The sequence below is a fragment of the Quercus suber genome, unplaced genomic scaffold (genome assembly GCF_002906115.3).
Source record: "Quercus suber isolate HL8 unplaced genomic scaffold, Cork oak 2.0 scaffold_446, whole genome shotgun sequence".
Lineage (NCBI taxonomy): Eukaryota > Viridiplantae > Streptophyta > Magnoliopsida > Fagales > Fagaceae > Quercus > Quercus suber.
In genome coordinates this window covers 337639-349284 of record NW_027069897.1, presented here as the reverse complement: position 1 = coordinate 349284, position 11646 = coordinate 337639, and the positions used below count along the sequence as shown (strand labels likewise).

Genomic DNA, 11646 nt, shown 5'->3' with positions numbered 1-11646 from the left:
ACCTTAGCTTGGATAAATGAAGATCCCCTGTAAGCTGAGAATTTCTGGTAACTTCTGATACGACAAAATTGACAACTTTTAGTGTGGTTTGGCTTTATTAATTTTGCTACTGTATTTTTTGATATTATTTATAACTTTCATTATACCATTTTAACTAATTTTTACTTTTATTTATAATATTTTTATAAAAATATTTTTAGTTTCAGCAAAATAAACAGATCTCAAATAGGCGTTGAAGGCCCAAAACCAGTTGAGGGAAAAAAAGTAACCAACATCTCAATTCATAATAAACGACATGCCGTTCTTACCATCTTCTCAACTACGGCAGACCGTACTAGTGTAACCCAGAAATGTTTTTAACAATATTGTTTCACACTTCCTATAATCCTATGCGCACAAGGTATTCACTTTCATATAGAATGTCCACAATATATATAAATACACACACACACATATATATATACATATATATTATATCCGCTTTTAACACGATGACACATGAAATGTATAGAGAGAGTGAGACAATTAAAGCTCTTTTAAAATTAATATTAACCATGAAATCATTGAAATGCATGGATTTCGAACAAAGATTTTTTTTACTGTTCTTTCTTTGATTCCTCTACACGACTCATGTCACTTTGACATGTGTAACTAAATACGAATAATTATACTACTCGTACACCCGTTTGGTTGGAGATTTTTATGAGAAAAAATTAGTGGAATTTGAGTGCTTTCTCATTAAGCACACTAAAATGTTTTTTCCTTAAATTAGGGAGAAAATTGAGTTGGTCTTATGGAATGTTGCTTCAGTCCATACTTTTACGTTTTTACTACTCTTTAAAATAGCAACCATGTCCCACTAATCAGAAAATTATTAGGTACTCTCAGAGTACTATAAATGTATACTCTCTTTTCTCGTATGAATGGTGTGTCTTACCATGAATTTAATTAATAGAACCCACCATTTATCTGAGAGGAATGAGTACACATTTATGGTACTCTGAGAGTACACAATAATTTCCCCCACTAACCACACATCTTATCTCTCTCTCTCTCTCTCTCTCTCTCTCTCTCCACTACATTCCATAGCTCTCTCTCTAGAGTCCCTACCCAGCCAAACCTTCCTTATTTTGTTTCTATCCCTCATTATAATGTGTCCAGATTTTTATTTTTTTATACAAAATATATAATATAATATAATAACAAGTAAAAGTCATATGGTATAATATGTATGATGTGTAAATTTTTATAAAATGTTATTTTATTAATTTTAATTAAAATTAAGTAATTATTTGATGAGTATAAAAAATTATCGAGCATAAGGATAAATTTATACAAATTATCTTTTCCATTCTCTTATTCCATTTTCTCCACTTTTCCAACTCCAACCAAACATGCAGAAGAAAAACTAAAATCTCTTCTATCTCTCAATTTTTTCATTTCCTTCCCATTTTCTGTCATTCCACTTTTCAATCACCCAATCAATTAGACTTAGGCAAGCCACATTGGAAACCGTTTTACTTTGGTCAAGAAACAAAATATTTGGGTACTAGTGTACCATTTCAAGGTTATCACTCTCTCTATATATGTGTGTGTAATCAAATGTAATAATTGTAATTTACATTGACTTTTAAAACAAATAATTTTAATAATATGCATCTCAACAAGATAAAATTTTTCTTGACTAATCTTTTTTTTAAGAGTAATTATTGAGCCTTTTTTTTTTTTTGAGAATCAATTATTGAGCCAATTAATATAGTTTTATTTTTATTTTTGTCCATACCAAAACATAATACACTAGTCCAATATTATTTCCTTCTATTTTTTTCCTCATCTATTTGTTTCTCCCCATTGTTATGTGTCCTTTTTCCTTCCTTCCTCCCCCCCCCCCCCCCCCCCACACACCAAAGAATGGAGATGTTTAAAGGTTTAAGGCCAAACTGGAGTTTCATCAAAAATTTGAACCATGATGATGATACAATTAATTTAATAATATATAAAGTTCAATAAGATAGAATAATTTTTATAAAAAATTAGTGACCTTGATTGTAAAAAATGTTATTGAAATTTAAGTCATTTTCAAACATAGTCATGATATATATATATATATATATATAAAAGAAGAAGATAATAAAGCATGGGTTGTGCTAACGGGTACCGCTCGTTAACAATTAGGTTTGTGTCAGTATTTTTGTTAGCCTTATAGACGGTGGGGTTTGCTTTATACTGTATTCTTTTTTTTTTCTTCCATTTATCCAATTATTTTATTAAGTAGAATTCACATTATTTTAACCTTAACAAGTATCACATCATGCTTGCTAGCATTTTCCCTAAAACATTAAAATATAAGAACTCTAAAATTATAGTTTTATTTTTTTGAGGGGAAAGTACAAGGGATAACTGTATCAACAAAGAAATAGTGAGCAACAACTGTGGATGCCATTGGCAATTCTGTGGTGTAGAAGCCTCAGTTGCCTATTTGACTCTATTGAAACAACGTTGGTGACGTAATTTTGTTGTTGACAACCGAGAAGACCGCAACTCCGATGCAATTTCACCTTCACCTTCTTTTGGAACTCGGACTTCAAATTTGCCATCGAACCATCCAGCAAAAATCCACATCAAAAGAGCCATCAGTTATAAATGGGCTTCAATTAGTGATGAGAGAGAGATTGAGAGAGAGAGAGAGAGAGTGATCAAAAATGGTTTGTTGAGCTAAATTTAATGGGGTGAGGTAATATTTCATTTTTTTTAGTTAAGGTTGATGCAAGGATTTTTTTTTTTTTTTTTTGGGATAGATAGCCATAGGTCATAGGTAGTAAGGAAGAGAGAGAGGTAGGATTCGAAACACATAAATGAGGTATTATAAAATAATGCTATTTGCCTATTTCTACATGGAGAGCTTGGTGTGAACAATGATATTCATTTGCTTTAAAATAGAGAATGTCAATCCTATGGTGAAGATGTGATATTTTATAATTTTAAAGAAATTTATGATGTCCTTACATTATTTAAAATCTTATTTGATTTAGTAAAAAATGATAAATAATTTTAAATAACATGACACCATACACATTTTTTATATCCTTAAATTGTTTTTTAAAAGTTTTTTACTAAACGTATTTTTTAGCTTTTTTTAAATTATTCAAAACTTCACTTTTTCTAAGTTTTATCCCTTTTTAAAAAAAAAAATTAAATAAGTCAAGGAAATAAACTATCATAAAAATACATAAATTTTGATAGTAGAATAGTATCTTTCTTTTTCTCCCTCTATTTCAAACAGTTAGTACTAGGGTTAATACTATTTAGGGTTGTTAATGAACTAAGATGTTTATGAGTAGTTTAGGCTTGACTAGGGAACAGAAATTTCTAAGTTCATTTATTTAGAAAATGAGCCAAGCTCAAGATTAACTTTATGCTGGACATATTAAGCAAGCCGATCAAGTTCAAACACAATAATGTGCTTTGTGAACATGCTTGTGAGTATGTGGCTTAATTTATTTATATATATATATTATATATATATATAATACCTTATGTCTATGTTTATAATGTATAAAATACACTCATATAAATTTGAAATTGAATTGTATAAGTTTGTAAATAAGTTCATAAGATATTAAACTATTATTTGAAATATTAATAATATAAATAGTCTAGTTTTTTTTTATGTTGGTGTCCTATTTTATATAATAATATAAAGGAAAACCATTCTATCTAATTAATTTAAGTAGATCACAAATAAGCCGAGATTGTTTAATAATAAAATAAATCAAATTTGAACATGTTATATAGTTTGGTAATAAGCTTGAGTTTGGCTCGTGTTTAAACTATTATATCTTATTATCTAAATTGAGTCATGATATAAACTATCACAAAAAGCCCAAAAAACTCATCTTTTATCCAATTTTATTATCATTATTTTACTGTGTCCAAGACCGGCCCTACGAGCCCAATGCATACATCCCATTCTCTTTAAAGCCCAAGAATACTTATGCTTAACAATATTTGAAAAACCCATGATTCAAGTCCATGGCAAAACAATTTTATTAATAGAATTCAAATTCATAATCAAAACCTATGGTTTAAACTCATGGCAATTTTATTAATGGAATTCAAATCCATAATCAAAGCTCATGGTTTAAACCTATGACAGTTTTATCAATGGAATTCAAATCCCATTAGCAAAGCCCATGATTCAACCTCATGGAAATTTATTTGTTAAAAGCCCAATTCTCGCTAGTAATATCAAAAAACTTAATTCTCATTGGCAACATTAAAAATCTAGTTCTTGCTGGCAATATTTAAAACCAAATTCACATTGACAATATCAAAAGTCTAATTCTTATTGGTAATATTTAAAACTTAATTTTCATTGGCAACACCAAAAGCCCAATTCTTATTGGCAATATCAAAATCTCAATTTATGTTGGCACTATTAAAAGCCCAAGCTAACTGCTTGCCACTATTTTATCAAAATCCCAAGGTTATTAATACTTAGCAAAGTATTATATCATAAGTATTTCCCTTAAAAGTCCAATAATGAACAATACTTTAAGTTCTTAAACCTATAATATTACAAGCTCATGGAATTTATGGCAATTATCTATTCTCAACCCATGGCAATCATCTTATAAAACCTATGAAAAGTTATGATTATTTATTTTAAACCCATGACATTTATTTATTTATAACATATTATAAACCCATGGAATTTATATAAGAACCCATGATCATTATTTATCTTATATCACAACATTCATAATATTTATTTCCAAAACTCATGATAATTATTCACCTTACAAGCATATTATGATTATCTATAGAAAAACTGATAAGAATATCACATTATTCCACTATAGTGGTTATTATCATATTTTATTTGAACCCCATGGATATTGCCTCTATTTAAAACCCATGGTAAATATTATTCTCAAAAAATATTGAAGGTCATTATTTAAAAGTCCCAAAGAAAATATCATTTACAAAATAATCCATGGCAAAAATTATGAGAAGCTATTCAAATTGTTATTTAAAACTCATGGAAATTAATACCCAAAACCTATCATAAATATTTATTAAAGCTCATGAATACATTTCATTTTTACTAATAACTGAAGCCCATGTGGAATAAAAATTCATGGCAATATATGATAACTTTGTCCATTTTGTAGGGCTCACAATGAGAAAGCAAAATAATAGGCTCAAGTGGAGAGAACCACCATGTCAAAGGTCCATCGAAATACTCAGCTCTCATGACTAAGCCCAACATGAAGTCTCAGCAAAAATAGTTCATGTGTGCAAACTGACCCAGATGAAGAACTCCCTTCAGTTCTGCCTTCCGCTAGAGATCATCCTAAGATGAAACCAAGCTCCCAAACCAAATTAGGAGCTGGCCATTTGTCTCATCAGCCTTTCTGCCACTACCAATTCTAACGTGAACAGTATTAGAGGCTGGGTTGGCACCTAAAAGCTAATGGCAATAAATATCATTCTTCTCAAAGTTTTGGTTACAACTTAAGAAAACCATAACCAAGACCTCCAAGCTAATGAAATCCCCAACTAAATAGTTTATTCTCTTACTAAAAATGTATGTAATTTATTCATGAACCAAACCCATGAATCCTAAAATGGGAAAAGTTGTTTGGAGGGCATAATGGAGTGTCCAGCAGAAGCTTCCAGCAAAGGCATCAATGGTTAACACCAGGCTTGGAGTGTCAGCCAACTCTCTTAAGCTTTGATCCTAGCGGTAGCAAACAAGATCTCTAATCCTGATACTTGCTCTAATCCTATTGAATGAAATTAATCTCCAAATCTTAGCATTTAATGTCTGGATTAGGAGCATCTCAGCCTCCAACTGCATTACCCAAATAAGCAAAACACTCAAAAAGCAAGTCTCACCATTTTTGGGCCAAATCTCAAAAGAGATATTTTGGGATTTTGCTGTTGTCAGACCTGGTCCTTTCTAAATTTTGCTAATCAATCCCTTAAGCTTCACTATAAAAGGAACTACTATCAACTCATCAAGAACAACAATCTTGTCATAAAATATCTCACCCATCATGCTATTTTTAGCCCATAAGTTAATCCCTTAGTTCAGAACCTAGCCTTTAGTCCATAAATGCTCATATACACCTACCCATAAACATCACATTCCATCTTTTCGGAAAATCTTAGCACCTTAAACTAGCCATAAATAGCCCCTCTTTACACCATACTCGAAAATGGCTAAACACCACTTCATCTCTCTTTCATACTTCCGTGTATTCACTCATACTTTCCATAAGAGCACATAAACCTTCATGACGTGAAATCATTTTTTATTTTTGGATTGAGGTCTTACAAAAAAAAAAAAAAAACTAAAAAGAGTAGCCTTGTATTTTTTTTTTTTAAGCCACCAATGTAGACTAGTTTGATATCTCACTCTCGCATCTCACATGCTAATTTTTTTTTTTTTAAAAAAAAAAAATTCCCTATATGAAATATCCACATTTATCATATTATCAAATTCTGTCAAAAAAATAATTGAAAATATGTTGTAAGGACTGGATTTGGATCCCCAGCCCAAAAGGTAATTGGATTCAAACTCAATAAGCCCAAAACAATAAATTTGTAGAAAATGGGTCGAAGAACTGGGCTCTAATGAATGAAACAACAACTAGACTTGGTTTATAAGACAATCAAACAAAATAAAGATATGTTTGAATAAGAAAATTTGTCCTCGACACAATCCGAGGAGTTCTGTTCTTGTATATATTGAATGATAATGGTTACAAAAGTAGTTCAGATTTTTTACAGTCTCCTCTCCCCACTTTCTTCCTTTTTCTTACTTTATATACTGTGTTCCCTTTTCATCTTTACCATCCATGTGTAAGTCAGACTTGCTGGTGTCGATCTTCATCCCATCAAACCCTTCCCAAAGCTCTCAGGTAATAGTTGTAAAGCTGAAAACTACTGTTCATGCATCATTTCCTCATTAATGCGGCCAAAGTGTTGGTTGTCGAGCATTTAATGCGGATGTAGTAGCTTTTTTTAGAGATATTTCATGGTCAAACTCTTCTTTGTTTATCTTTAATACTTATCTTCCTCCACAGAATGGTCTAGAAGGCTGCCTTTGTCGGTAAATAACATCTTCGAACCTCGGCATTGGGAAGTTGAGAAAGAACTTGTTCTCGGCAAAGCTTCTTGAACTACTATGACCAATATTGTTCTCTTCACTTATTACCATAGGTCCCTTTCTACAGTACTTTCCCATTTTCGAATGATTCCTTATCCTCAGCCTCAACCTTAAGCCCATCACATATGTAGACGTGTATTCTTGGATCTTTTACCCTTACATATGTTATAAAACAAACTAGACTCTATGAGAAAGGATTTTTTGTTTTTTTAATTTTTTTTATCTTAATCTATGAGAAAGGTGAATGTCCCCTAAGCAAACTACGAGAAATATTTGTCGAAATAAACTATAGTTCCATATTTTAAGAGTATACCACTAGAATCTTTCCTGCAATTTATCAAATTTTTTTATTTTATTTTTAAAATTGTTACAAAAATTATGGTTTTGATATTATCTAGCATAAATCTTTTTTTTTTTTAAGCTGATTAGACTCGTGAGAGAACCATTTGACAGAAAAATCATCATTTGATGTGAAAGCACATGAGTCTTAAAGAAAAGCACACTTTTTGTCAAACATATTGGCCCAATTCTTTTATGAGGTTTATCATGATCTCAACTCTGTATTACTTCACAATGGTTCTTCTGACTCATACGTTACTCTCTTCTTGATCTCTCTATTACATAGCCCTTTTTCTCGTCCTTCTTTCCCGCAAAAAATGTTGTCTCTTACTCCACAATCTCTCTTGCTCTCACTACTACTATTACTTGTTTCCATCTTCCTCTTGATCTTTAACCTACAAAAATGGCGGAGCAGGTCACAACCACAGTCACTGAAACCACCGTCACCACCGGGCCTCCCAATAATCGGTCACCTCCACCTCCTCACCGACATGCCCCACCACTCCTTGGCCCAACTCGCCCAAAAACTCGGCCCCATAATCCACCTCCAACTCGGCCGAGTCCCCACCATCGTTGTCTCCTCAGCTTACCTCGCTAAACTCGTCCTCAAAACCCACGACCACGTTTTCGCAAGCAGACCAAACCTTCTCTCAGCTCAGTACCTCTCCTTCAACTGCTCAGACGTCACTTTCTCACCCTACGGTCCTTACTGGCGCCAAGCCAGGAAGATCTGCGTCACCGAGTTGCTCAGCTCCAAACGGGTCAGCTCGTACCAACTCGTCAGGGACGAGGAGGTGAATCGGTTGCTGGGCTCCCTGTCAGCTCAGTCCGGCTCGGAACTCGACCTGGGTAAGATGTTTTTCGCTCTGGCAAACGACGTGCTGTGTCGCGTGGCGTTTGGCAAGAGGTTTAAGGAGGAGAGTGGGGAGGACGAAGGGCAGAAGCGTCATTTGGTTGGGGTTTTGACTGAGACACAGGCTTTGTTTGCTGGGTTTTGTTTGGGTGACTTTTTCCCCGGTTGGGACTGGGTTGATTCACTGAGTGGGTACACGAAAAGGTTGAGCAAGAACTTGGAGGATTTACGAGCTGTTTGTGAAGAAATTATAGAACAACATGTGAAGGAACAAGGTGTGAGCAATGGTAAAGAGGATTTTGTTGATGTTTTGCTTCGAGTACAACAACGTGAGGACTTGGAAGTGCCCATTACAGATGATAATCTCAAAGCTCTTGTCCTGGTATCTCTCTTTTTTTCCCTCTCTTTATGATATGGGAATTGGCTTAATGTTAAAAATCATATTAAAATTTTGATATACAAAATGAAAATTGAAGACGATATAGAATGCTGAAACCATCTAAACTCCGAAAATACAGGTTTATGCTAATGCTAATAAAGTTCAATATATTTCAAAATTGGCTAATTTAATCCTTATATTCAACTTGGTTCCTTAAATTATTACTCATTTTTAAAATACCAATACCCATTTACACACAACATGACATTCATAGCAAATAATCTAAGTACACATTCATTCTTAGTTTCTTACACACACAAAATACATTGAAATCATAACTTAAAATCAAGATTTTCAAGTTAGAAATTTATGCCTTTAGAGTATTTCAAGGGTGTGTATTGGTATTTTCCCTAATCAAGTTTTTATCATAGCTTGTTTCTTTCTTACTATTAGTTTTTCTCTCACCACGTGAGGATAAGATATTATACATAAGATTATCCATTATTAAAAAACTGGACAATACCACATTTCAGAACACAGGTTTTTTACTTTCATTTTTCTAATAATAAAGGTGACACAGCTGCTTGATCACTTTTATAATTGGTAGTGCATGCAGTATGAAATTAATGATCAAATTAATTGAATAGTTGCTCTGGTAGGACCCCTGCGCTGACCACTGTGTTAATAGTGGCATGACTGGGTGGCAATAAAGTTTCGGCGCACTGTATTACCGACTTGAGAAAGGAGCTGGCGTAAATCTAGAAGGCTGCCACGTTATCTTTTTTAATATTTTAATATTTTTTTCTTTTTCATTCTATTCACTCCCTCCCTCTTTTTGAGAGAGTGGAGAGAGAGAGAGAGAAAGGGACAGAGAGATGTTCAGAAAGAGTGAGGGGTAAATAGAATAAGGGAAAAAAAATAATAAACTATTAAAAGAGATGACGTGACAGTTTTTTATTGGTTGGCGTAAAATATTGGTTTTACGCAAGCGCCCAATATAATGTTTTTTCTAATATGTATATATATATATATAGCATGTGTTTAGATCCGGATGAACTTGCGAATGACTTTTATTTATTTTTTTTCTGTGCACACGTTTCAGATTTAGGGTACAAAGTGCACTGTTTACATATTGTTTATGTACTGTTCACACATAGTTTATATACTGTTCATACATTGTTTACGGGACTCACAACCACTTTATTAAAAAAAAAAAATAGGTGCCATGACACTATTTATACATTTAAAAATTATTTTGCTATCGTGTTTTCAGTTTTTAGTTTTCAATTTTTAATTTTTAACAAAATAAGCTGTATCCAAATGGAGCCATATATATATATATATATATAATTTGACTTAAGTTTTTGAAAATTGTATAAAGACATTACCCATGTCTTGGGAGGCATTAATTTAATTTAGAAAATATAACTTAACCTATGTCTTGGGGCATTAAATATATCTTAACCTATGTCTAGGGGGTATACAAAGGGCATCAATTAAGAAAATATTTTTATAGAAACTTTTTATGAGAAAAAGGGGAAAAAAAGATTATTTTGACAGTTTTTTATAATTCTTATTAAAGTTTTATATATATTTTTTATTAAAGTGGTATTAAAACTTTCTAAAAATAGTTAATTAACAAATGTTCTAATGGTGCTCGTTAACTTAACCTTATTACAAATTTTCCTATATAGTCTTTACAAACTAATTTGTCACTGATCATTAAAAGTAAGTCATGATTTATATATTATGTTTTTAAAAATCTATCAATTACATTTATTTCTTAGTTTGTAATGGTTATATAGTGTAGTGGTGATGGTGGTTGAAAGCTTGAAGATATAATCAAATATTATTTGAATTTTGTGTGAATGCGGTTTTGAAATGAGTAGCTATTTGTGTAAAGAAATGTTAGTCTATTTGTGCTTTGGTACCATATAATAAACAAAATTATTGATAGTAATTTCCCATGGAATAAACTGAGTTTTATTTATTAAAAATGGTCTATATTTGAATTTGGTTACTTATTATTATTATTTTTTTTTTTTGAGGAAAAATTTGGTTTAATTATTTGGCTTTGGCAAATTACATTATTTTGCATGAAGTGCTTGAGAGTCTGAGGAGAAAAGATTCGAATTACATGACTAGTAGCATATTGTAATTATCTCTAAAAAAAAAAATATATTATGCTTAACCTTTTGAACTACTCAAACACATGATGGACTTTTCAAATTTTAAACTCATTTTTAATGTACCCCTTGCTGTCTTTTTTTTGTTTTTTTTTGTTTTGTTAACTAACTTAACTTTGATGAAAAAAGATGCACTAATACCTCATGTGACTTTCAAACCCACTAACTGAGGTGAAGCCTACCACTTAATAGTTAAAAGATAAAAATACCCTTCTAACTTTGTTTGTTTCTCTAGAAAATTAAAGAAGAAAAAGAACAACCCAGACAACTCTGTTTGTTTCCCAAGAAAATTAAAGAAGAGAAAGAACAGCTTAGACAATTGGAAGCAAAACAAACTAAAAAAGCCCATTCAAAGAACAACCCAAAGAAGGAAAAACCTTCATAGTAATTAGACTTTGTACTTTTTATTAGTAAGGGGTACCATTTAAATTTAAGATGCATATGTTTAAGGGGCCAAACAAACCTACAATATAAGAGCATTTACATTAGCTTGTGCAAAAATTTGTATTTATTTTAGTATAAGAACATATCTTTTCTATTTTACAAACTTTTCAAAAATCCCACATCAAGTGTGCATTTGGCAAAAGTTATTTTTGCCAACTTATTTTACTATTCAGTTTATTTTTACTACTATTCATTGGTCCCATTGCACTTTTTGATATTATTCATAAGTCTCACTGTACGCTAATTTTTACTTTTATCTATTGTACTT

General features: G+C 31.7%; 1 protein-coding gene across 1 annotated transcript in view; it reads left to right on the top strand.

Annotated features, from left to right (window-relative positions):
- Nucleotides 1-7689: 7689 nt before the first annotated feature.
- Nucleotides 7690-11646, top strand: part of LOC112034208 (tryptamine 5-hydroxylase) — a 6394-nt gene continuing 2437 nt past the window's right edge. The window contains exon 1 of the mRNA XM_024067009.2: nucleotides 7690-8751. Within this exon, the coding sequence (XP_023922777.1) occupies nucleotides 7834-8751 (918 nt within the window). The 5' untranslated portion in view covers nucleotides 7690-7833. The remainder of the gene's footprint in view (nucleotides 8752-11646) is intronic.